This window comes from Aphelocoma coerulescens, chromosome 1A (genome assembly GCF_041296385.1).
Source record: "Aphelocoma coerulescens isolate FSJ_1873_10779 chromosome 1A, UR_Acoe_1.0, whole genome shotgun sequence".
NCBI lineage: Eukaryota > Metazoa > Chordata > Aves > Passeriformes > Corvidae > Aphelocoma > Aphelocoma coerulescens.
This window is the reverse complement of record NC_091014.1, coordinates 23505506-23531766: the sequence shown is the minus strand read 5'-3', so window position 1 is coordinate 23531766 and position 26261 is coordinate 23505506. Positions and strand designations below refer to the sequence as shown.

The window sequence follows — 26261 nt, the reverse complement described above, 5'->3', positions numbered from 1 at the left end:
GTCCCCTCTTAAAAATTCTAGTAGAAACATGAATCTAAGTCTAGTCAATGGGAATAACCTGGCATGTTTATGGACACAGCACTGCATTTATCAAAGTTAATGGTAAAACACCTATTGATTTTGAGAAGGTAGAACCAGATCACATGGGAATTCCATAGTTGGATATTTTTAAAATATAATAATTTTTTGATCGATATACAGCACTGTTTTTTGACAGACTACACAGATGCTCTTGCATCATCCATGAAACAGATTATAAATAAGAGAGGCATTAATAATACTTAGTAATAATTTCTATTTAGTCTAGGTTTGTGTAATTATATTCTAAATATTTAATTTTTTCATTGACCAACTTGATTTAGTCTTTTCTGAAAACAAGTATTTTTAAAATTATTTACAAAAAAATAAAATTCAAGTAATATACTGTTTCTAAAACATTAACCCAGAGCTATTGCAGAGCTTAATCATGTGCAACAGACTACAAAAATTCCAAGTGCTCTTTAAGAAATGTGATGTTAAAAACAAACACTTCTCTCCATCGCCCTGCCTCAACCATAAGCTGTAACTGCATGAGAGTAGGAGATAAATGTCCTGAGTCCCTGTGACAGAAGGAATTTGACAAGCAAAATTCCCAGCTGATTTTAGGAAGAAGACCATGTCTGATACTGCAAAGGAAGGCAAAAATTCCCATGTCTCTGATAAACTGACCAAGTGAAAAATCTTTGTGACTTCAGACCTGGTGACCACTTTTGAGAACAAGAAGGTGGCACACTGACCTGGGAGAGATCAATGCTACCAGGAGCACCTGGACATATTGCTGTGCCTGCTGTCTATAGCCCTTATGGAGGAGGTAGTAATGAAATGTATCAAGAAGCTGAGTTTTTCAGAGGAAATGAAGGAAAAAAAAATTCACCTTGGTTCTGCTGCATGATCATAAGATGGACTGAAGCACAAGACTTTAATGGTTTAAAAGTGTTGCAGAAGAAACTACCAGCCCAGTCTTTTTTTCAAAGTCACTGGAGATTTGAACCTCTTTCATATTTAAGGATTCATACCACAAGTTTAAATTCCATTCTCCTTATTTTTGTATTTTGTATAGCATGGCACTGCTTTTCCAGGCTTACCAAGCACCATATAAAACACCACTTATTTTTTTGTCTTCTCTCCACTTTGAGACTTCTCAGGTAGAACAAAAATTGTACAACTCCTAGCCTTAACATATAGTGACTCACTGGCAGGCATTTGTACTTGTATCAATGCTATTCTTGAATTTAAATGATCTTTGTTTTGTACAAAACTTCGTGTGATATACATGCTGTTTGCTTGGTCACTGTTGACAGTTGCTGGCATCTAGCAGCCCTGGATGAAGTCAGTGAAATCTGTGCAAAAATAGCTTGCAATTATGCATTTCTGGGGGATTAAAATAGTGTCTGAGGCCTGATCCTGTCTATGTTAGTAATTAAGACCTCTAGCACACAGAACAGTCAGGTTTTTTGTTATTCTGGATGAGGTTTTTCCCTGGCTGAAGCACAGGAAAGTGTACTTTTCATCTTTCACTTGGCTGATGATTACTTAGCTGATACTAATTGAGTGTGTTTTAAGAGGAAATAAACTGTGATCTACAACTCTAGCCAGTCCAATGGCTTCAAGTATATTTGCATAAAAATGTGAATATATTTTATTATTTCTATTGAAATATAACTTGATAGATTTGAATTTATAAAAAGAGTACATAGGTTTTCTTAAAGCAATAATTTAAAAAAACCCTTCCAAAAATCATGTGCAAAATATTGCTCAGTCATAATGTTCTAAATCTGAATTAATGTCAGGAAAGGTGAATTAACAGAGAGAGATGACTTTGTTTTAAATTTCTGCATCCTATGAGCCTCCTTACTTGTTAATGCTCTTATCTGCATCTGTCCAGTCAGTTATATCTCCCACTGTGATGTTACATAGAATTGTGATACCACCATGCAGAAAGAAAAATAAAGACACAAATAGATATTTGATACACAAAATACAAATCACGTACCTCTTTTTAGTTTTCTTACAGATACAAGCACTGGTCATGGCAGCATACAATGTATACTACTGAGTAAAAGGGGACAAAAATGGGTTTGCAAACTCAAAGGAAAGTGCTGTATCAGAACTTGCATCCATACAGGAGATGCCTTCTTGTGCTGAAAAGCTTAATTGCTGAAATGAAATTCGGAAGAGGTCCTTAACCCACATTAACCCAGCCCTGCTGAAGCCCTGTCCTTGTGTTAGTGGTAAGCCAAAACCATTCCAGGAACTGTGCTGGTGACTCAGTGGTGTGCAGGATCCCTTGACAGTTCTCACGCCTGGGCCCAGGCCCTGGCCAGTGCACCCTGTGGACACAGTCTGAGACTCAGACCCATCCCACTACATCAAAAAAGTCAACGTGGTCTCTCCAGTGAGAGTTAGACTTGGCCTTAGGCAGATAATTTTATTAACATGCAGAAAATGACAACATAAGCAAAAATAACCCCAAAGAAAAACAAAAAAATAGAAACTTGAAAATGAAACATATGCTTGCAGATTCACTGCAAAAGCAAACTGAAGCAGAAGTTGCTAATATGGTTTTAGTACTTTGTGAAGGTGCCAGCTGGATGGATGATAATTTTTCTACCCCTGCAGGGCATCAAAGCTTTTATAAAATCATTCTTTTCACACATATTAGCACTTAGCTTATTAAAACAGATGATACTTTTTTTTTTTTTTTGTAAAGATGCCTGGGAGTGTCTGGAAATATAAAATCTGAGAGTTAAGTCTTATTTTGACCACCCAGTCTAACAAACAACAAACACTGACATGACATACCATGGCTGAGAGTCTATGTTATGGGACATTCTGTGACTGCCACAACTGTAGTGTCACAGTAAAGGCTGTGAATTGCTGTTATGAAAACATTTGCTGTAACTTGCATAATTAAATGAAACTGCAAGCAAAGCTTTCTAAAATACTTAGGAGATGACACATATAAATACATTTCAAAGTCTATATTCCGTTCCAGAATTAGTTTTGTAATAAATTCCATTTCACAGTGCTAGAGATGACTTCTTTCCATGTTCAAATTCCTATATAATTGTGACTGAGATAATTGTCACGTAAACTGATCCAAGCTTATCATTAAATAACTTTTATTTTACATATATTTTACATGTGTAGGGTTTTAAATTTATACAGAAGGTACTATTTCAGCTGCCTACAGCTTCTCCTTCAGGCAATTAAGGAAAGGACATACTAGACATAAATTAGTGGTCAGAACTTGAGTGAACTGAAATGTGATCATTTCTAACAAAAAGATGAGGAATCAGGGCAAAGGAATGAATGGAAGAAGGCTGCAGAAGTTATTATCAAAACTGAGGGAAATTACTGCATGCACCTTGAGGATGAAGATTACTCTGAACTTGCAGAAATCAGATTAGAATTTTGAAAATGAGTTTGAAAATTTAATAAATGGTTATAAAGTCAACTTTAAGAAATAGAAGTCTTAAACTGGAAATCCATACAACAAAATTATAAAAGTCATTCCACAGAAGGACCAGTCTAACCCACAGATGTACCTGGCATCTGTATACTCTTTCTGCACACAAGCAGGCAGTGATGTGCAAAACTTCTTAATTAAGGGGAAGTAGTTCTACAATGGAATTCACAAACCACACCAATCCAATTCTCTCCATTAATGAATTCAAAATCAAAAGACGGAATATAATTCAACTACTCACATTGCAAAAATTACTACTTCAAAAAATAGTCTTCTACCAATTTTATTTCTGCCTTCTAGCACTTAAAAGTTTCATGCAGAATTTAAAGAAAGGCCACCCTTGACAGCTGAAGCTTGTAAATAATGAGCAAAAGAAAAAATTATCAACAGAGAATGTCTAAACACCTTGTTGAACATCAAAGTCCAGCTTATCCCTTCTGATGTAGTAGCGATACCAGAAAACTTTGCAAGTGTAGTTACTTACATCAAATAACTTCTCTATGTACATTTCCTCATTGACCTTTTCTCGAAGGATATCCTGGTTTTGCCGAACAAACATAATGTAGGTGTCTGCTAGATCCATTCCCGGTTTCTGTGAAGACAAAAAGTGAGGGGAGAAAGTAACAGGAAGGGAAAGACAGACCCTTCAACAACTGAGACTCAGAAGAAGTTAAACATAATGAAAACAAATGCTACAATGTTCACAAATGTATAAACTGTATTAACAAAACCTGCTGGGAATTCTGGTTACTTAACATGTCCAGGAGGTTTCACTATCAATATAGTTCTATGCATTTTAATTTATGGATGCTTTGGGTCATAAATCCACATTGCCATATGCAATTGAAGGAACTCTTGGCTCTGGCAACATCAATGGTAAACTTGGACATCTTCCCCTCTTTTTGTTGGTGAGGCTTTCATGGATCGCCACTCCAGCCTGAGTGCAGAGATCCAAATCCTGCTATCATATTCAGAAAATGCTTTAAAATAGCATTCAGTTCCTTTTTCATTGACTAAGATTTCTTGTAATTATTATTTCCAATCTACAGCTGAATTTTGTGTTTGAGCTCAGCTTCAACTAACTGCAATCCAAACTAAGTTCAAGCACATCCCTGAGAGCAACAGCATAAAAAGGCTGTTTTGAGTGTAGTCCTGTACCATTATATTTTGTAAACTGTTGCACTGGTGCAGTCAGCCCACAGGATGGCCAGGGCAGGAGAAAGGACCAACATTTTTCCCTTCTTGTACCGATTTATGTTCTGTATGAATAGCAGAGTAGGCATAATTTTTATACCACACCCGCAAACATGAGCCAGGCTAGGATATGTTGTGTGTATGTGATAGTACATCTGGACAGGCACAGTGGTGGCTGAAACTGCTCTCTGCTGTCCAGCTGTGACTTCTGGATCTCCATAGTCATGGAAAGTTGTTCCACACCAACACTCCTAACAGCCTGCAACATGCCCTTTACTGGCAGTGTATGCAGCGCTGGTAAGGAGTTCACTTTTTTCTAACAGGAACAAAGAATGCACATAGGCACTTTGGAAAGTCTTCTGCAAATGCCCTCTGTGTGAGCAAGCTGGTAGAAGTATTACTCCCAAATAACAGCTTATAATGCTCCTGGCATGCAAAAGAATGCTAAGTTTTATAATACTTCATAGCAAGCCCTAACATAGGCCTTAACATTTATAAAGGATCCAGATTTTGCTAAGACTCCATACAGAATAATTAATAGTTCTAGGGAAGGAGGACAAAAGCATTTATACCCATGCCCTGAATTCCCAAGCATAAGACATGTCTATTTCTCAGAAACTGTTGTCTGAAAACAGCATACAAACAACACTGTAAAATATTTAGCCTATTTTAAAAGCCTGTATGGATGAACATGCTCATATGGTTAAAATATTAAATATAATTTTATATTAAGGCTTCCTTTCTAGTCTGCAAGTGAATATTCAACTTCAAATTTTCCTTATTTCTTATTACCTTGTATGTAATATTTTGTAATGTATATGAATAAGTCTGAGCACAAGAAGGAAGGAGAGGTGCAACATGTCCATACTATACCTTGTCCTGAAACTGCTGTCATCCTATTACAGTAATAGGATGACAGCATTCTCTCCTCAAAGCTTCAGTGAGTGAAACCTCCTGGATTATGAGGTTCAAGTCGTTTTATCCTGAATCTACCACAGACATTTAGAGGAATATACTCCAAAATAAAAAGATTTTAATTTATAGGTGTGCATATATGGCAGTTTCATTTTCTAAAAGTAACCATTAAATATAGAATGATGGCCAGCTTTAACACTTGTAGCATCTCCAAAACTCACAGTGAAAACCTGAAATATCTCCTGCACACTTGGATTGGTCATTCCAGAGGCAATGAAATCTCATTGCAAAAACTTATCCCATCTATATATGCTTAGATGAAACTCTTAAGAGGAAAGCAGGACCAATGATACTTACATCTGCATCACACACCTCAATCCTAAGCATAGAATAAAAATGTAAGATTTCAATAGACAAAACATTTTTCTGTTGGAAAACCTGATTGACAGAAATCAATAGATTTCCTTCATAAAAAAGTACCTTCACTAAAATGTGACAGAAATACTTTTCTATTAAGACAAATCACAAAGTGAAGCAGATTTAGAACAGAAAACTCCATATTTTACCTTAGTATACTCATTTGTGATGGCACAAGAGAATACAATCGGCAGTGAAACCATATGTACTTTCTAAAACCTGATACAGAATTTACAGGAATTGGACTAGAGTTAAGTTGGAGGAATAATGGAAAAATATTTTGAAATCTTCAGAGATGGGTGAAGGAGATAATCTAGCAAATGAAAGGCTGATTATAGTTCTTGAGCATATATAGTGAAATGTATTAATGAATCTTCCACTGAATTCTCAAACCTAGTGGTTCTCCAATTAATAGAACTTTTTCTTTTACTAAGTTCAATAAAAATGTTCATCTTGCAGATAGCCAAAGCAAGAAAAGTAACATTTCCCATCAGCATTAACTCTCCCTTATCTTTGAGATGTTTACCTAGTCTTGAAGCTGTGACATATGGGAATTTCACACCTAGTGAATATATTTTCATGTAGCTTGTGGCACAGGAGTGTAATCATTAAAAAGAATATACACAAGTAAGAGTAACTGCAACAGCTGGTGACATTTACCAATTAGAATTACAGTTCTTTAAAACACTTCATCCTTCTTAATGTGTGCAGGATAATTATCTTTGAAATTGCTGTGGAAAAAAAAATTAATTTTCCTTTTAAACAGTGTCTGACTACAGTAGAAGTAAGTCTGGGTAAGGCAGATTATCAATACCCCGAGGCATAACTCTGTTTTAAACCTCACCAAAATCACCGAAGGTTAACCATCTTTGCTCGTGGTGGGCAAAGTACACATTAAACATTGAATGAACCAACAGTATACCAAATACTTCATTATCTCTTCATATTACATGCACTGAATTTATTTGTTTTCTCCAAACATGTGGAAGAAGAAAAAAAAAGCTACTATAAGCATCAAAATAGCTTTATTGCTGTACATTTAACGTATTAACTTTTTTTAAATAGGGATTATATATTATTTGGAAACCTCTGATTACATGATCCTCTACTGATCTGTTTTAAATTATTAAGCATCAGAAAAAACCCAAGTTAACACAGAATTAAACAAACAAACAACAACTAAGAAATGTAATGTACCTTAGAAGACAAACAAATAGAAACTGAGATAAAGTTTAAGTAACTGCCACAGGGGGCATTTAATTGCAAAGACTAAAGCATTCCAGTCTCCACATCTATACTCAATATGAAAAAAATCTCTGAATCTCTGGCAGAACATCTGCTGAAGTTAATAAGCGTTATTTGCACATCTTTGGGAGAAAATTTTAACCTGGTATATTACCCAGATAAGTATAAAAAAGATTGTCTGAAAGTTTCCCCACGAAAAAAGGTGGGCTTTTATATAATAGATAGAAAGTTATTATAAGTTTGTTTTATTCAGAACAGCAGACAAGATGTTTTGCCTATCTGAAAATGAAAGAGAAGCAGACAAAGAGATGAATAGAGAAACTGGAAACACAAAGACATCAAATAAAATACCAGGAAATTAGGAGTTGTAAATAGGGTTACTTTGTCACTGGTTACACAAGTAACTGAATACACTGGCGAGTGAATGAGTTTAAACAAGGGTGTAGGCTTCAGCACATTCTTTTTTAGGGTTAATCACTAGTTAACCTGGCAAGATGAACATGCTGTTTGGGAAAAAAAAAATTTAAAAATCCTTGTTAATTATATACTGAAGTGCTCTTACTTCCTGCTGCTGCACCTAATCCCACAGGTGCAGGTTGTCTCTTACTATTCACTGGTAGGTGGGTCCTGACTGCCAGGCACTTTTTCTTAGCAATAAATTCAGATAAAGAAGAAATAGCTTAATTTTCCCTATTTGAACAGGAAAACAGTATCACAGAGTCCATGTAACAAGGAGGCAAATGTTAAAATACATTATTTCACTTTCCACGATGCAGTAGAAGCTGTTCTATGATTGACATGCATGCCTCCCACTTGCAATATTTGCCTGAAGCACCTAGTGAGAAGTAATGCTGCATTTCCTTAGTTTCCAGGCATTCTAATATTTTGCTGCTGAAAGATTGTAATGGGTTTAATGCTGCCACTAATATTAGGCATTTTCCTACAGGAGAGCTACACCCAAGTTTCTGAACAGCATTTTGCAATGCAACAGTCTGGCACAATTCTCAGTGAAAATCACGTACATTTGTAATGCTTGAGTTATGTTTATTCTCACTTTGACATTTGTCACAGAACATTTCTTAGCATCAGAGAGTATTAAATGAACTTGTGTTACCAAAAACCAAGAAACTAGTTTTACTGATTGCTATCCTGCCAAAGCATTAATGTTTCAAAGAGAACAGATGCTAGAGACTAACTATACAAGAAAAAACTTCATCCAGTTTTGTGTTTGCTCTTCTCTCCACCTCTTTTCCCTCCCCTGCATCCTGGAGGGAGTAATTTTAACTACAGCGTGGATGTAACAATGAAATGAAAAGGAGTGATGATCTGGAGGGGGCTATTGTGAGGAACACTGGAGCTCCTTATTCAGTGTCCACCACTAAATGAAAGAGCATGGTGGAAAATTTTATTGCCTGAAAGTCCTTCTCTAAATACTGCAAGGCTCATCACTTGGGCTTTGGAATAACAGAATTAAAATACCATTAAAATATTTTTGGAATAAAAACTACCAGTATTCATGGCTAGATCATCATCCTCTTCATTTCTTACAAAATTAAATACATAAGCTAGGCAGGAAGGTGCACAATTTGCATAATCAGTCTATTATAAAGGTAACATTTTAATTTCACATGGTTACGAAAGAAATTATTTTGTTTAAATGAAAAAATGCAATGCATTTTCCTCTCTCTCAAAAACATCTTGAAAAAAAAAAGCAACTTTGGCAAAGAGGAAATGTCTGTATTTTGAGAAGTGTCATGGAAAATTTAAACTATCATTCTGCAAGCATTTACACAAACATCTTTTCATATAGTTTCATTACATTCATGGGGCAACACAGGCATGCAAATGTCTGCACCAGGATTTTGATTTTTAGTGCAAAAGGTCTTCAAAAAATACCACACCCCTATGACACATTTGGGTATTAGAATACGCTTCCCTCCCTGCCACCAAAAGTTGTATTTTACTATGTTATTTTAGCTTTCCTACTCATTAATAGTCATCCTTCTGATTGCTGTTTAAGAGGTATCAAAAATACTGCTGACTTACAACAGATGCTGCAAGGATTTCCCTCCAATTCTACAATAGCTTGTTTTCACAGATCAGAAAACAGAAGGGCCAGTTCCCAGGTCTGGGTATACAGAGGAGGAGGAAGCCAAGAGAAGCCCTAAGCATAAGGATAATGACTCATCTGTGGTCTTTATTTCTAAATAGAGTTCTCCAAGAAAATACAGCTTAAAAATGACTAGCACAGTTTGACCACACCCGAATAAACACTTATTTCCCTCAAAAAGACTTTCGCTTCTTAAAACCAGCTAAATGAAGCCATGCAGTACAAGTGTGATATTTGAAAACGAAGGTATCTGGAAGGTCCCCATGTGCATCTGCCTGGTAGGAGGCAGAGTTCCTTCTTTGGCCTCTACAAGACCCCATAAGTCAAATGCTGGCACATGTGTGAGGCCCCTTTTCATACCTTTGATCCGCACATAAAGGCAAGAGTGGAGCGAGAGGGCTGGCATTGTGCGAGCTGTGCACTGCTGTCAGCCCTGGCTCCTTCAAATGGCCTCTCTGCACTTGGTATGACAGGTGGCCCATATGAAGAGAGGGAGGATTAGGTTCCTTCTGTGCCCTCTAAGTAACTGGCATAGATTACTGGCTCCTACAAAGGGATTTAAACATACCTTTCTGAACAAAAAGCAGTATACACATAAGCATGTAACTGGATGCTCAATTTGTATGAGTAATTGCTCTGGTTGTATTTGTCAATGCAGCAAATGTGTATAGAAATGACCAGCTAAGGACACAATTATTTGTATGCAAAACTGACTTACATGATGAGAAATTGAACACAATGAAATTATCTAGATGATTAAGTAATAATAACCATTTGAGATTAACAACATACTTTTTTTTACCTCAATTTTACAGCATTCTTTCCCTATTCTCATTAATTAACTTGCTTTGTGAACAGAATATTAAAAAAAAAAGGAAAAATATTAGGCTGTACTTCTACATCTCCTATGGATTGCATGGACTTTAAGAGAAACTACTGAAGGGTTATAGTGGATTTGGATGAGCTGTGTATTCAAATCAGCTTCTGCATTCCCAGTTATCAAAACAGCTTTAAGAAGAGAACCAATGTCATCCTCCATGCACTACTTGTAACATTTATGTTATTTTCCTCAAACATTTGGTTTCTTTCACGTGCACATCAGCCACATTTTTTTCCACTGCAGAGCCTTGTGTACCGTGATAATTACCAATAAGAAGAGCATAACAGCAACTAGATTTTTTCAGTATTATTTTTAGGAAATCACAAGACATCATAGTTATTCTTCTTAGTCTGGGTAGTCTTGCATAGTTGGGGAAAGCAATGAGAGCTCCTTGGGACTGCATACGTCCCACTTCTTAAAGGGCATTCTGAAAAATTAAGGGTTATGCTGTATGTTTTCTTAAACAGTTAAAAAATCCACAAAACCACCTTTTATTTTTTCTTCTTTTGGATGTAATTAATCATAATTCTCTGTCAAGATTAATGAAGGGAAGGGTACACAGCAAAGATAGGTAGCACTTTTACTAATCTATCTGCTAAATGGACCACAAGTCTATGTCTATCTTTCCCACCCTGGTCCTGAGAAATGGAGGGATGCAGTCTAGGGAGTGTGCACCTTCATGTCCAACTATTTATTGTCTAAACCCTTCCTCAATATTAATAGAATTAACCCTTTCCTCAAAATGACCCAGAATCATCCAGGAATGTCTTCCTTCTTTTTGAATAATTTACTATTTTTATTTATCTTTGATTTAACTTTTTAATCTCCTTTACCTCTTATCCTCTCTCTGAAACATTTTGCTCAGTACTACCTTCATTTTCTTCTAACATATTTTTTGTCTAGTTATTTTTATTTCACTAGCATCCAGCATATTTTTCACTGTTTCCCAAATCCTGGTAATCAAAGATCAAAAACTCTGTCAAATCCAAACACTCAAAAAAACACCCCCAAACTCCCTGCCCCCCCTTCTCCCCTAGATGCACCAAGTGATCTCATTCAGATGGAGGTGGGTCACAGGGGCAGAATGCCATTGTCTAACACACTGCAAGTCTGCACATATTTGTAACTACATCAAAAGAAAGAACTGACTGTGGTCACTTTTAAGTAACTTTCACATATGCAGCTATATGGAAAGGAAGTACATGAAGAGATTTTATAACATATTAGGTCAAAATAAAACCACAAGGCATTTAATTAGCTTCAGTGCAGGCTTGCTAGGTTACCATCACACTACCAAGAGCTCAGTGTACATTCCTCCCTGTGTGCTGCCCCTCACTCCACTTCTCACTTCAGCTGTGAGCTAAGGTGATGACCTTGTGATGTGAGGACTTTCAGCCTCCTCTTGCAGCTGGAAGTTTTTACTTTAACCTGACTGTGATGTCAGGCCATATTCAGACTGGACAGCTGCTGTCAGTTGTGACAGTAAGGGCAGAAAAATATTTTTATTAGAGTATGATAGTAGATTTTCCATATTACCTGAAAGAAGTCAATGAATTTCTAGTTTGTCCACTTCTTGGCCTCAACTGCATCTTCACAACAAGAGAAAGAATGTGAAGAAGCAAAATCAAATCCCAGCCAATGAAAATCTTTCAATCCAGGTAAAAAGCCCTACAGAATTTGGAAAACCTTTGTCTGGTCAGATCCACAGCCTCTCTCAAGTACAGTTTACATTTGTAGTTTACAGTTGTGGCCCTACAATCCAGTTTACATGTTGGGCTGTGAGAAAGGTGTGTGAGAAAGCTGGAAAGTGAAGACAGGATAATAATGCAAGGATCCTGACAGCCTGTCTATAATTTGGTCCTTTCTTCAAGCCAAGCACCATCATTCAGTGAATGCGAGAAGGGCAGTGGGGCTCCAGCAACCATCTCCCTGCTCTGCCTCCCTCTTTCTCTGGAACAGTAAGTGCATCCCTATGTGACTCAATCTGCAATATTCCCCTGAACTTGTGGCAAAGGTTTCAGTCTCGTTTTTATTGTGAACTTCAACATCAATGTATCCAGGCCAATGGTAAAAGACTTTGTTGTCTCCTCCTCACAGATACCCTATGTAATTTGGAGAGTTTTCCATATTACCTGAAAGAAGTCAATGAATTTCTAGTTTGTCCACTAATTTTTTCTTTAGGCCTTTGGGTCTTAAGTGCCTCACCAAGGACCTTTTGTGGCTGCTCTACAGCACAATAGATGAACAAGAGGTAAATTAAATTAACTGGATTTGATATGAGGTCATTCCTTTGAATGAAAGATTGAGCCTACTTTTTTCTTTTTTTATAAAACAAAAGAGCACTTATAAAGGTAAAAAAAATCCACGCAACAAAATAAAAAAAAAGTCTGAAAACATCATCTGAAAACAACAGAAATACTACAATTATGAATAACACAAATATAAAGACAGCAAAATAACAAATTCCAGAAACAGAAGTTTTTCCTTTAATTTAACATGCACAAATTGAAAAAAAAAATCATTTAAGCTTGTATTTTTCAGGATAGAACTGCTGAAGGTTTTGCTGGCCACCACACAGTTTAGCATATGTGGCATTCATCTGTATTTTAATTTAATATTTTTAATTTACATAGTAACTGTCACATATGTAGTAATTGTGGTCTCTTTTTGCTATGCTTAGAAAATAAGATTCTTTAAGAACTGCATTAAAAAGGGATGAGAATGCAGACTTATGAGAGAACAAGGGATATTGACAGTGAAAATGACATTATTACACAACTTCTTCGCTTATTTAAAGAAAAGATATTCTACTATCATACTCTAATAAAAATATTTTAACAGCTGGATTTTGACTTTATGTATAAAAGAACTCCAGCAGTTACCCCTTTATTTTTTACTTATAGCACACAAACACTGCACAACCAATGGTAAATCAAGTGGAGATTGAGCAAGCAAGGGGTTAAATAAACAAAGTCGAGTCCTGAAATAAGAAATCAAGAAATAATGGATATTCAAGTACGAATCTTTTACTTGTTGCCAATACTGCACATTTGAACAATTTATCCAAATTATGGAAAGACCCCCACAAAAGAGTATCTAAGTTACAATCCTCACTCTTCCACAACTGAAAAAGTGCATTGAGAATACGCTTTCCATGGTTTGCTTTGAGAGTTTTGCACAAGGGAAATGAAATGTCCTCTCAAGGTTGTAGTGGCTGTTTAAATATTCTATGTAAAGCTATAACAAATCTCTGTAGGAAAGCAAAATGTCAACAATAAAAAAGTGAGCTAAAGCCCCCCGAATTTCTGAATTATTATGAACACTAAAATAAACAAATCTAAAAGGGTTATACTTACCGGAACATCAACATATTTGGCAGCTGCTTTTACCTTTAGAAAATTAAGCATAAAAAACACAGTAAGTATTTATTACTACAAATTTCACATAATTTCAGAATTATGCACAGAAAGAAGAACAGAACCTTTGAGAATCCAAACACTTACAGTGAATGAAACTAATGATGAGAAGAAAGTACCTTCATCATATCTTGACAATTTAGACAGCACACCTTCTAACACTGAAACAACCTGGAGGAAAAGCACAGAGAAAAATCTAAATGCACGGTGTGAAAATTAAATATTTGGAATGAGAATGTGAATTTTTCTTTCTCATATTTGTATTGATCAGCAGGGCAACACGAACTGTAAATCTGATCTCCATCTCACAAAGTGCTGAAATCAAAGACAACCTTCTTTTTGCAGCTTCACTTTTTGATCAAGCAGATGGAAACTGCTGAGCCACTGTAGAAATAGAAATCCAACGCAAAGTTTCTCCTGAGGTGGGCCTGCTTCCAACACAACATTGCTGCCTCTAGAAAGTGGTTGAATATAGCAGTGTGTGTACCCAGCAGGTATTCTGGGTAGAAATCACATGCTACTTTCTAGGACCACAGCTTCAAAGATGATGGAGCACAGTTGCTAAAGGTGGTTATCTTGATATTATGTTTCTCTTATCTTTGCTATTAAATAGAAAACCAGCTCTGATTTCACCTGAAAGTGTAATAACACTGGTTTTCTGTCAGGAGCATGAGCTGTTGAGCTGCAACGTGGCCAAGAAGGAGGCAAGAAAATGTATGCCTGAAGTCTCTGCTGTGGTGTGGTTTCTCTCCCCTGTACTTTCACCTGCTATTCTCTGAGTAGTGTGACTCCTTAGTAAGAGGAATGAATAGGTGTTTTTGCCAAAATTTCTTTCTGACCGAAAGAAAAAATCTTATTAACAGCATTACATACAGCTTTAATGTTTGAACACCCCCAAATTTGCCTTAAAGCAAATTCCCTTCTCACATCCCTCTGTGATGTTGCTCAAGTAATTCACAGTATATAACATAAAATACCTGTCAGCCATTGTATTCATGCACGTTTATTTTACACATATAAATTGCGCTCCACTTTATATAAAGATTGTTTTAAAAGTCATCCCTTGCTCCCAACACAGTCATTCCCACAACTAAGAGTATCATTTTATGAGTGTGAGGACAGAACAAAATTCCATCTGGCATGCTGTTAATGGGCCCTGTAACAGTGTCACAACAGTGTCACCTCCAGAGGAACTGAGATCATCACTTTGCAATAAGCCCTGCTTTTAACAGTTCAAGGAGCAGGAGCAAGTGCAAACCTACATTTGTCATTTATCAATCTAACCTGTCATATTTACAGTGATTAATTAAGACACCGGCACATAGGCGCCAATCAAAAAATAAATCCACATCACAAAAGAGAGTGGCAGTTGTTTCTGCACCGCCTTTATTAGACCAAATACCAGCTCTCTGCTTTGCAGTTGCATTCCTGTAAGAAGCTGCTGTTCATACTTTAAGTCATTTTATCTTATTGACAAGGATTCTTTCTGCAGAAAAGTGTTCAACTTTATTGTGCAAAGGTCTACTATGGAAAAGGCTGATCTCATAAACAACATGGGGTCTGCAGTGCCAACATATGAATCTGACACAAGTGGGACACAAAATAATGGAGAGCAAAACATTTCAGTGTCAAGGATGTCTGTTTAAACAAAAGGCTAAGTTATGTAGCTGGAAACTTGTTTTCCGAGATGTCAATGTATGGACTTGTGAAACTCTAAGAGCATTTCTGTGCATACCTCACATTCTATGAACTGGTTACCCTGACACACACTGTGCTTTGTTTCAATGTTTTGTGCTATTCCTGTGATTTTTTTAAATGCTTTAGACTGGTACGCAGCTAAAAACAATGACTGAAATGCTTATTCCACTTGGACACAAAGGAGACAATACAGAGGTAAAGGCTAAAAAATAATGAAAATACATTAGATGCAAAAGATGAATGCATATGGCTATCATGCACACTGAAGGGCATTTTTTTTGGCTAAAACCAAGAGTTTAACATTAGCCTTCCTCTGTACCTCAGAATCAGGATGTCACTGGTATTTCACGTCTCAAGCGAGGAGACACTGGTTAAGCTTCCAGTGATCAGCCAATGACATGGAATATTTGCTTCCTATTTTGAGATTTCAATCTCTGTTGTTACTGTGATAACTAATAATGCAAATCCCTCTGTATTGACAGCAATTGTCTCTAGAATTTCTTGTACATAAATCCAGAAGGAATATGACTATTTTCTTCCTTTTTTATAATCTCAGATATTAAGAAAAAAAAAATCAAAAATTTTAACCTTTAATAGTATGATTTGTTCTGATTAAACTCCCCTTTCTTCCTCTTCCTTTCCAATAACATTAAAATCATAAACTGGAAGATTAGTTGGGAGCCATGGTAGGCAACATGTAAAACTTAAAATTGTTGAGCTGAATTGCTTGTAGCTATGTTTATGTCAAAACCTCCCTTTGGACCAAAAATGTGTGGTTTCTACACAGTTATTAATAAATGGACTAATTTTGTTTAAACTTCTGTAATGATCCTACAAAGCCTTCCTCTTCAACTGATGGGTGCCAATCCAAAAGCAGATTCCCACCCTCCATCCCCCCCAGCAAGCTGCGACAAGCAAAAATGAAGGCATGATGAAAATATGACCCGAGTCTTACTTTTTGTCACTAACTCGTAAATTGTAAATATATGGCTCATTTATCCTACTTTGAAAAACGGGTATTTCTGGGTAGTTTGCCATGCATAGATAATAAAACTTCTTATAAAATCCTTCTTTTCTGTCATTATTTGCTGTGCTCTTCAAACTATTGGGGATGGAAACCTTAAGACTTTTACTGGAGTAGAGGTGCTACAGAAAGACAAGACTTTGAAGTTTTCTTCACTTATTCTCCAAGTCCTTATATCATGTCAAAACATTTTCTTTTTAAATATAAAAGCCTGCAAAATAAATTTTAAGAAACAACAACTTATAAAACATTTTTAATTAAACAGTTTGTGGACCAAAATATCATTAAAAAGTTAAACTGAAACTCTGGATGTCCACTTCTAAATACAATATTTAAATACTAAGTGATAGGAAGAAAGTTCTCATGTAAGAAACTTAAAAAAACTAACACATGGTATTATGTGAGACAATATTGACAAAATTTAGTCCTACCAGTTCTAATAGCTGCTAGCATTTCATATCTACAAAAGAAAAAGAGTGCAACCTTATCTCAGTAGTAGATTGCATAGAAATTGTTCACTCAATTGTTATAAAATTTAATTTTGTAAATTCAGTACTATTTTCACAAGTTGTGTTTACAAATCATGTTGTCCTCCACAATTTTCCTGTGTGTAGAAAAACTGTGTGATATTTGAAGACATCTCCAAAGTTCAACCATTTTCTGCTGTATTAGAAATTAAAATGTAAATAATTTTACCTTTGAAACAAGAAGTGAAATAATTTCTTTAACAGTTTCTTCAATCAAGTCATCTATTTTTGAATGGTATTGTTGCTGTATTTCAAGAGATAAAAAAGCATTAGCATGTATATGAACACACACTTTTGTCATAAGTCATAAATGGTGCAAAGCTGATAACCCTGCCAGATCAGATTTATTTAAAATTATCATTTTGAACATCAGAAGAACAAACCCTTGAAAATGATCCACCCAATCAACAGTTTCTTACATTCTGTGTGGAAAATTTTCCCATGTACACTGTTGAGTTAAGCAGCTAATGGGGTTATTATTTAGATGAATTGAGTTCTTATACTTATTCAGGCGAAGGAATGTGAAGGATACTTTTTGTCTTCTCCTATATAATTAAGGTGGCCATGTATTTTTTTCTAAAGGGTTGGTTTAGCTGGAGAAGCAAAAAGACTAGAATAAGATTTAATTAATACAGCATTTCATGTCTGACAACTCTCATTCATAAGTTATTTTAAATGTCCTCTAGAAATAAAATGAGCTCCAATTGTTCATCCTGAAAGAGCCTTTTGGTTAGCACAGTGAGCTTCAGTTTATACAAATCTTACAATATGCTCAAGCAAGGGCAAAATTAAAGTTTCATCAACAAAGCAGAATAGATGGTAACAAATTAATAGGCCATAGAAGGCGTAATAAAACAGACTTCATTCTCCATAGACTTTAGCTTTTTCATAAAGAAGGTACCTTTAAGTAAATGCTTTTAAAATAAATCTGAAAGACTTTTTAGATAATCCTACCGAGTTCCCTTCTGAAATTAATAGGAACTAGGGATCCCATTCTGTCAAGGAGGCACATCAATTTAAACAGTAATTCTTCCTTTAGAAACATTTATGTGACAGCAAAGACTGTCCCCAATAGCCACTTCACAGAAAATGTGACTTGTAAAGACTAACCCTATCTTCCTAGTTCAAGACTACTTGGAACAGCTAACAGTATAATGCTTGGAGTAAAAGTACTGAGGTCAGTGTAAACATTAGCCTAACTTAGTAGCTGCCACCTGAATAGTTTTCAGAGTCCTAAGTTTTTAAAGGCTATTTTTCATCCATTTCAGAGTTGCCATACAAACCAAAACATTTGATCTGCTGAATATTTTTAGGAATGATTTTCTAAAGAGCACAGGTATTGAACTTGGGTTTAAATTAAGAGAAAATAAAACCATGAGACGTGTTTGTTCACATATACGTGTCTGCTACAGGTACCAACACCAAACGTTAATTTTTGCTTTTTATTTCTTTTAAAGTTTAAAAACACTTGGAACATGTAAATACGCAACTCAGGCAAACAACTGGGATCACATTGGAACAGTAAAAGAGCATATTAGAAATACATCAAAGAACTTTCTACATTTTCATATATATTATATTCCAACCACATTAATGCCTTGACCAATATAAAATTGTCGTGATCTGCTAAGGAGTCTAATCACCCCAAAGAGTGTGTGATATCTGTTGCTTACAAGTCTTCACAAGGCAATGGTTTCTTACTCTCTGGAAACTATAAACAATTATTCTCCCACTGATGAATGACAAAACTATACATACTCCTATGATCTATGAAAAACAGTCGTCCCTCCCAGAAAGTGTCTGCAGCTTTATCTCCACAGTACATTAAATTAATGGATTTATGTAAGATCAGTTCCTGTATTTTTTGGTTTTTTTCTTCTATTTTTTTCTCTTTTTTTTCTCACAACAAAGCAAATACAATTTTGTAGAATTGAAGTATAAACAGTAACTTCACTTCCGAACAAGGAATAACCAAGAAATGAACCAAGCTTTTCAAAAACCACAAGGTTCTAAAATCATGACATTTCTTTAGAAATAGTTTTTAAATTACACTAATCTGATTTTTTTTCATTATTTATTTTGAAAACCATGAGATCACAAATATTCTAACCCACTCCTCTCCAGTGCTAACTTCCTCTAAAACAGTAACAACCCTCAGCAAAACAAAACTTCAGATCCCGTGGAAGATGATTTGACTCCAGGCTTTAAGAATGTGGCTGAACTTTGGCTCCTAGTGGACTGGCAGACAGTGCAGGGGGATAATCCAGAGCAGGCAAGAAGAATGGCATATCCTGGAGAAGGGGCTTATGCCATCTGTCTGCAGGTCACTAGAGGTACTGATATTGCCTGTACCCAAAGCAGCATGTGCAAGTGTGTGTTTGCAGGTTACTGCTTGCACACACATGAAAGGTGAAATGGCAGCATCAGCTCAGATCAAGAGTTGATAGCTGTGGTTTACTTCTGATGAGCCTCACTGAGAGGTGAAAGAATTCAAAACTTTGGGACCTGGTAAGACAGGACACTGGGTATGAAAAGCAGAAAAGTGAAGACTTCATCTGGAATCATCTTGGAAGATGAACAAGGAAAGAACTGAGAAGCTGATGATCAGTTTGTTGCACGGTCAGACTGTAAAGGAATTTTGAGGGCCTGGCTAGCAAATTAACATGAAAAGCAATATTACCATTTAAAATAAAAAGTGGTTGTTAATATTAAACAAAAAAGATGTAAATCAAAAAAACAATGAAAAGACACTTACCCATTGACTAGCAAACTGGTTCATGTCACGGAAAATCAAAAGGAAAAATAAAGATGACAGGGTATAACAGGAAAATGATGAATGTCTCATTGAATTAGAAAAAAAAAGACAATTACATCGAATATGCTAACTTGAAAAGATCAGTCAATGAAATGAAGAACACAGTATAGAAATGCAAAAATCAACTGAGAAAAATATGCCCAAAAAATGTAATTGTGAAGGTGCCTAAAGCAGACATACATTTTCTGTTGCCAAATTCTGAAAAATGTTTTTACCATCTCTCCAAAACCAAATCAAACAACTTACAAACCAAATTACTTGCTATTGCATTAGCACAGAAAGAACAGTTTTAATTTTTTGCTGGTGGTCTCACCAATCTACATAGCATACCCTTTTAATTTCACAGATTATTCCTTCTGAGAGTGACAACATGGGAGCGACAGAAGTCAGTGAAGTTTACATATCCTTCAAAAGCACATCAGTGCTCCACTGTGGAGTACCTGGCAGCAGACTACTGCCAAAATGGTCCCTGTCCTTGGAGACCAAATTAAAAAAACCCATTAAATTACCTGATTATTTCTTTCCTCTATTTTCAGCATATTCCTAGGCATGAATGCTGTGTCTATAACCCATTAAAACCAAACCGTACTCATTTAAAACCTGTCTGCAAAGCACAATATTTTGGCTGCATTTTACTATTACAAAAGAGTCCTGAAGTGGGCTCTTTTTCTGTTGCAACCCAAGAGAAATTCCTGGAGGGGTTGTGAGTCAAGAAATCCTCTGAATGTTCAACAGACTCACAGGTCAAAGCAAACAAATTACAGAAGCACTCTGTGTGTTCTCTGGTGGAAGATGAGGGGTTGTGTCTTGCATGACGCTTCTAGGGATCAGCTGATGCACACTTCTGTCCAAACAGAGCTATGTGACACATCTCAGTTAGCTTGAAATTAATCCAAGGACAGTCTCCAGTGTGAGATGCTTCAGATCAACCAAACACAGGAATTAAACATACTAAATTCCACTTACCTCTTGCCCCGCATCCAGTATGCAGAGTTTAGCTGTCTGCTTTTTGGCATCAACTAGGACGTTAAACATTGTACACAGAGAAGAAGGGATACGCAAGTCTGTTGATTTGTTTATCTTTTGCAGCTTCACCTCAAATGCAATTCTTGTTCTGTTTATTAAGACAAAATTTGTAATATGAGTATCTCTGATAATTCTGAACAACCACTGTAAACGTGTATGAATCTTACTGAACATGTTGGCTTAACAATGTACCTATGCACGAGAACATTTTAGAATTAAAATTCTGTAAATCCAGAAGATCAACCTTTCAATAAACAATTGCATTGATGGTTTCAAGGTTCTGCCCTTCTTCAGTGAATTCAGTTGAACAATAAAAGTATTATCTTCTTGCTTTCTAGATAACAATATGTTTCCTTGTGTGATGACTGAGAACAATTTAAAGCAATGAAAATACCCCTCATTTTCCAGATTTTTTATGCTAAAATGCAGTTTATTGTATAAAATGCTTACTTCTAAGAAATATAATGAAAAAGTCCTCTTCTGGCTTCAATGGAAATAGAATTTTAATAAAGAAAATGAGTTTACTCTTAAGAAAATATTAATATGTATATTGAAAATTAAGACATATCAGGAGATACATAACATAAACACCCTATTTTCTTCTCACATCAGTGTAAATAACGAGCAATGTCACTGAAATAAACTATAATTCAGCATACCTAACCATAAAAATGTTTTATTTCCATCATTATTCTTAAATGTGGGTACCAGAAATTCAACAGTATTTTTAGAAGATGGGAACAGAAGAATCCTATTTTCCATTTTAAAAATTCTTAAGATCATATAAATATCACAAGAGGAGCTGTAATAGAAGAATTCCATCATTTTTTTCTGAGTTGCTACTCTAATCTTTATTACCTGACATACAGTATCTTTGACCACAGTAAAACATCATTGGTGTATTAAAATTGGTATGTTATGTATTGTCTAAAATATTAAAATATTTTATAGTCCTGTTGATAAGATTGTAAAGATTTTTTTTAGGCTCAAAATCAATATAATCCATGTATTATTAACACTGAATCTCTTTGCTACTCTGTCTATGGTTTTTTTAGACTAAGATTATACTAATAATCATCCAGCCCTTTAAGATTTCACCATTTTTCTAAGATTTCACCATTTTTCTAAGATTTCACCATTTTTCTAAGATTTCTTAGATAACCAAAACTGACTGAGCCTCTATGCCAAATTCTTTAGAACAGATGGATGGCTTTAATGTTAGTGTTTCCTACTTTTCTTTGTTAGAACTTTAACTTGAATACATTCCCTGTATCATTCCCCTTTCATAATCAAATAGAAATGTTCTTTTAAATGTTTCTGTTTTTTTAATCATGATTTCTGCAGCTCTAGCAACAGGCTCATACTGTAAGCCTGAGACTGTCCTTTTTCCTACTGTGTTTAGAGAAAGTAATGCAACACTGCGCCATCTATAAAGGTTCTCTGTTTCTTTAGACTTATCAGTATTGTAAATTTTATGATTAATACAATGAAATTACAAAATTTATTTTTCCCTATTCTATTATTTTTTTTAAAATCTGTGTTTTTATGCATGCAGATTAAGTTTTCTGAAGCACCTAATTGTAGGTCTCCGTAAATTTTCTAGACATAGAGATACTTCTTCTAAACTCAGTGATATTTACTGAAAGCTATAGCAGAGGTCTTTTCAGATCACCTGTATTAAATTTAAAAGAATATACCAACAATGCTAAGATACAGCTCAAGAAGAAACAGCACTACATTTTCTGTAATTTCCAGAAGCTTAGCACTATAAAACTTAGTTTTGGTTGGATGATTTTCAGCCAGCCTTCTTCTATTTGTTGTATAAATGCAGAAATACTGTATACTTTATGGTTTGTAACATATTTCTTAGGGACAGTGCTCTAAAATTGACAAAATAATATTATTAACTGAACATGAAGAATAATGTAGTAAAGGGGGAGGGAAATGTGCAAAAAGATTTCTTCTAGCAGAATTCTGAGTTTTGTTAATATTTGCCACAAATATGGAATAGAAAAAAACCCCAACTTGGTTTATTCATTTCCAAGGGTCTATTCACAACAGATATAGAAATTCTCCTTGCTATTTCCTAGATGTTGCCAAATTGCTGATTGCCAGATGCTGGGAAAGAAACACAAGTCATGATCTCTTTTAGAGTTGCCCTGATTCCTGTGACAGGACTCTGGTATAGATAAACCTCTGCAAGCCAGCATGACCCCTCCTGTTAATTTTCAAATCTCTCCCAATTTTTAAGTGGTCATTTCCACTATACCTTTTAACGCAGGCTTCTATCATGTCAGTGGCCATGAGTTTAAGTCTCTGCTCTAAATGGTGGGCAAATTCTGGTTCTGGCCAGTGAAGATCAAAAACAAACATCTGCAGAGCATCCAGTTTCCAGAAAAGATCTTCTGATGTAGCTGATCCATTGCTATAAGAAACAACAAAAAAAAAAGCCCCCCAGAAACAGAAGATAAATGTATGGATGTCTGACCCAGTTGCCACATAATTAAGGTAATAAGATTTCCTTATCACACATCCTTCACCTCCCTGTTTCTTTTAGCACAGTTGCTCTTATTTCAAAAATGGAAAATGGTAGTGGGAAACTTAAAATAACTCCCCTTAGGGTGAAAAAAGGAAAGTATTTCTCATTTATTAACTGAGAAATATGGCAGGCTAGAGAGGTAAATGGGATGTTAGGGAGCATGGAAAATGAAGCAGCTCAAGTTTCAGATCAAGATAGGAAAAATACAGGGTACAAGAATAGTAAGGATCTTTTCAACATACTGAAGACTTTGTGCATATATTTTCTTGCCTTCATAACTCTGGTAGATAAGTCTACCAAATAAATGAGGATGCTAGTAGTAATACTGTAAAAGAGACAACCAGACAAATAGTCCCTTGATAAATGCTCATGAATTCTAACTGAGGGAATAGCATCAGATCTGGGTGGAAAAAAAAGGAGAAGAGAAACTCCTTAAAGAAACTTGTGTACAAACAAAACCAGGGGATTAATATGGCTCTGTGCCATCTCAGATCATCCATAATGTTTTAAAGTGATTCTTCAAATGACTGCTAAATTTAAATACATTTGTTTGCGGTAAAATACAACTAAACTTAGTAAGTTCATTAACACTTCCCCTGTCAATGCAGATTAATTACATTTATTATTTATTACATTAATTACATACACAACATGTGCTGTACTTCAATGCCTGAATTACTGTTTAAGGTCAATGCATACTACACAACATGGAATTCCAGGATGTGAGTGACACAACCAACCAAAAATCAGCCTGACAGTCCCAATTCAGATCCAAATAGTTTAAATACATCACTACTATCATTTTGTTTCTTCTGCCTCATGACAAAAGAACAGAATTATCAAAGTGTTAAGTGACCCCCAGCTCTCATGGAAGGAATCAGTGAGCACTGTATGTGCTCAGGACAGAGGAGGGTCAGATTCAAAACCAAAGGAAGCAACCAGAAAGGACCTCTAATATCTGACCAGCTAATGCACCCCTCAGACAGCAGCACCACCACTGGCTCACACCGGGTTACCTGAGGCAGTGGGCAGTGAGGTGAATTAAAGCCCAGCTCATGTTCAGGGCTCTGAAGTGGCAGCAGGGATGCAGCAGGAGCACTGCTTCAGTCTCACACCTCCATGCACCACCTTCCAGACACACCCACATGCCCCTTGCTCCACTGCCTTAATGCTACCAGAGCCACTTTCATACATTACTAAGTTTAATTAAGGAATAGAAAGAAAAACAACCAAAACTTCTGGAAAATTTATAATCCTGTTAGACTGGTTTTTAAGTCATGTGACAAGCAAATATTGAAGATATCATTGCATCTGCTGTGTACACTGGCAGTGTGTGAAGCTGTAGATGCTTTGTTATAGACCTTATCTGATTCAAAAGTGACTACATTGATTTTTGAGATGATTGGGGTAAAAGAATGAGACAAATTATATGGGGATAGAAATGGGACAATCTCAGTATTTATATAACTGTTGATAAAAACACATATTTTCTAGAAAAGAAACCAAACTTTCTCAAAAAACAAAACTAACCATTTCCATTATCAGATTATACAATTTAACCTTTTTTTATTCTCCCATAGTTGTTTCTTTTTCATCTGATGGAATTCCAAAGGAAATTCTTTAGGATTCAGGAAGACTAATGTATTCATAACAACATAAATGCATTCTTATACACATTTACTACTTTGTTTACTATTAAATTGCAGTAGCCACTTAATTTTGTTTAATTAGACTACCAAATAAAGTTTTGCAATTATAATAAATGTAATAACAGGCACAGGTTCATGGAAGAATTAATTCAGTGAGAAACACTAATTAATTTGTTCTCTTTTCATATAATTTTGAGCTTGCATTCTTCAATTTTTTATTCAGCATTGTCCAATGACACTTGAATTTGATTAACATATTATACTAATAAGACAAGGAAGGAAAATAAAGTGCTGCAACAGAAATTGTTTGTTCCCAGTTCACACATTCAAACACAAATGTCTAATTTATTTGCTAAATGCTGCAAAAGAAGAGCTAAACTCAGATTTTACCTCCTCCTGGCACAAGAGTAATTCCTACATTCAAATCAAGCCTGAATCTATATCCATAACTTCAGAACCATTTTTTTTTTTTTTGTGAAGGGACATGACACATTCTTGGCTATTGAAAAGTTTTTATTTTCATATTTATGGTAAAGCTACTTCAGTCTAAAGAAGGGAATAAACTGCTCTACCAGGAATCTGAAGTGACACTCTTTGTTTAAAAACTATATTTAATAGTTTCCACAGTTTTAAAATTAAGCACAAACTCTACTTCTTTGCTGGCCAAAATTTAACCTTTCAGATGCTGTCTAGTTGTCCTTTCTTATTAATTGGGTTATGGCAGTAAGAGAAGGTTACCAGTGATTAAAAGAGGTAAATATTATGCACATCCTGTTAAATTCCCATTTTTTCTAATGGGAATTTAACTTTGCATTTGGTCACACTTTGACTGGGAGAGTGGACCAGGTATTTCCAGAGGTCTCTTTTAAATTATTTTATGGCTTTATGCCTTGCATCATACTGAACACAGCAAAAAAAGATCCAAGACAATGTTTCTCCAAGAACCTGCAGCATATCAAATTTAGGAGTTGCATGCAGCCTCCTAGGCATGCAGCCTTAATTCACTTCTTATACATTGACAGCTGAAAGAGGCAGCTTCTCACTGGGCTTGCCAGGTACCTAAGAAGTAGCAATTAGTCAAACAGTCCACTAATAAAGTACACGGGTTGTAAGATATACCCACACATGACTTCAATAGATGCAGAATAAATAATTTCTTGCCTACATATGAAACTCCATAGGGTGGCTTGGGATATGAAAATATAAACATTAAATATCTAAGAGTATTATCAATCAACCAAAAGATTCAAAAGCAGCTGGCTTCATTTCTTCTATAATTTACCAAGGGCAGTGACGGT

The 26261-nt window shown here is 35.6% G+C and overlaps 1 protein-coding gene across 5 annotated transcripts in view; it reads right to left on the bottom strand.

Annotated features, from left to right (window-relative positions):
- Positions 1 to 26261, bottom strand: part of CADPS2 (calcium dependent secretion activator 2) — a 292353-nt gene that overhangs the window by 19205 nt on the left and 246887 nt on the right. For 3 of the 5 annotated variants that reach the window (XM_068996437.1, XM_068996463.1, XM_068996451.1), the window contains 7 exons: positions 23045 to 23200; positions 20716 to 20863; positions 19690 to 19704; positions 17104 to 17178; positions 13773 to 13856; positions 13626 to 13658; positions 3993 to 4100 (listed from right to left, as the gene is read on the bottom strand). In XM_068996437.1, the coding sequence (XP_068852538.1) occupies positions 3993 to 4100; positions 13626 to 13658; positions 13773 to 13856; positions 17104 to 17178; positions 19690 to 19704; positions 20716 to 20863; positions 23045 to 23200 (619 nt within the window). The remainder of the gene's footprint in view (positions 1 to 3992; positions 4101 to 13625; positions 13659 to 13772; positions 13857 to 17103; positions 17179 to 19689; positions 19705 to 20715; positions 20864 to 23044; positions 23201 to 26261) is intronic. The other 2 variants (XM_068996444.1, XM_068996454.1) reach the window with 1 other exon arrangement.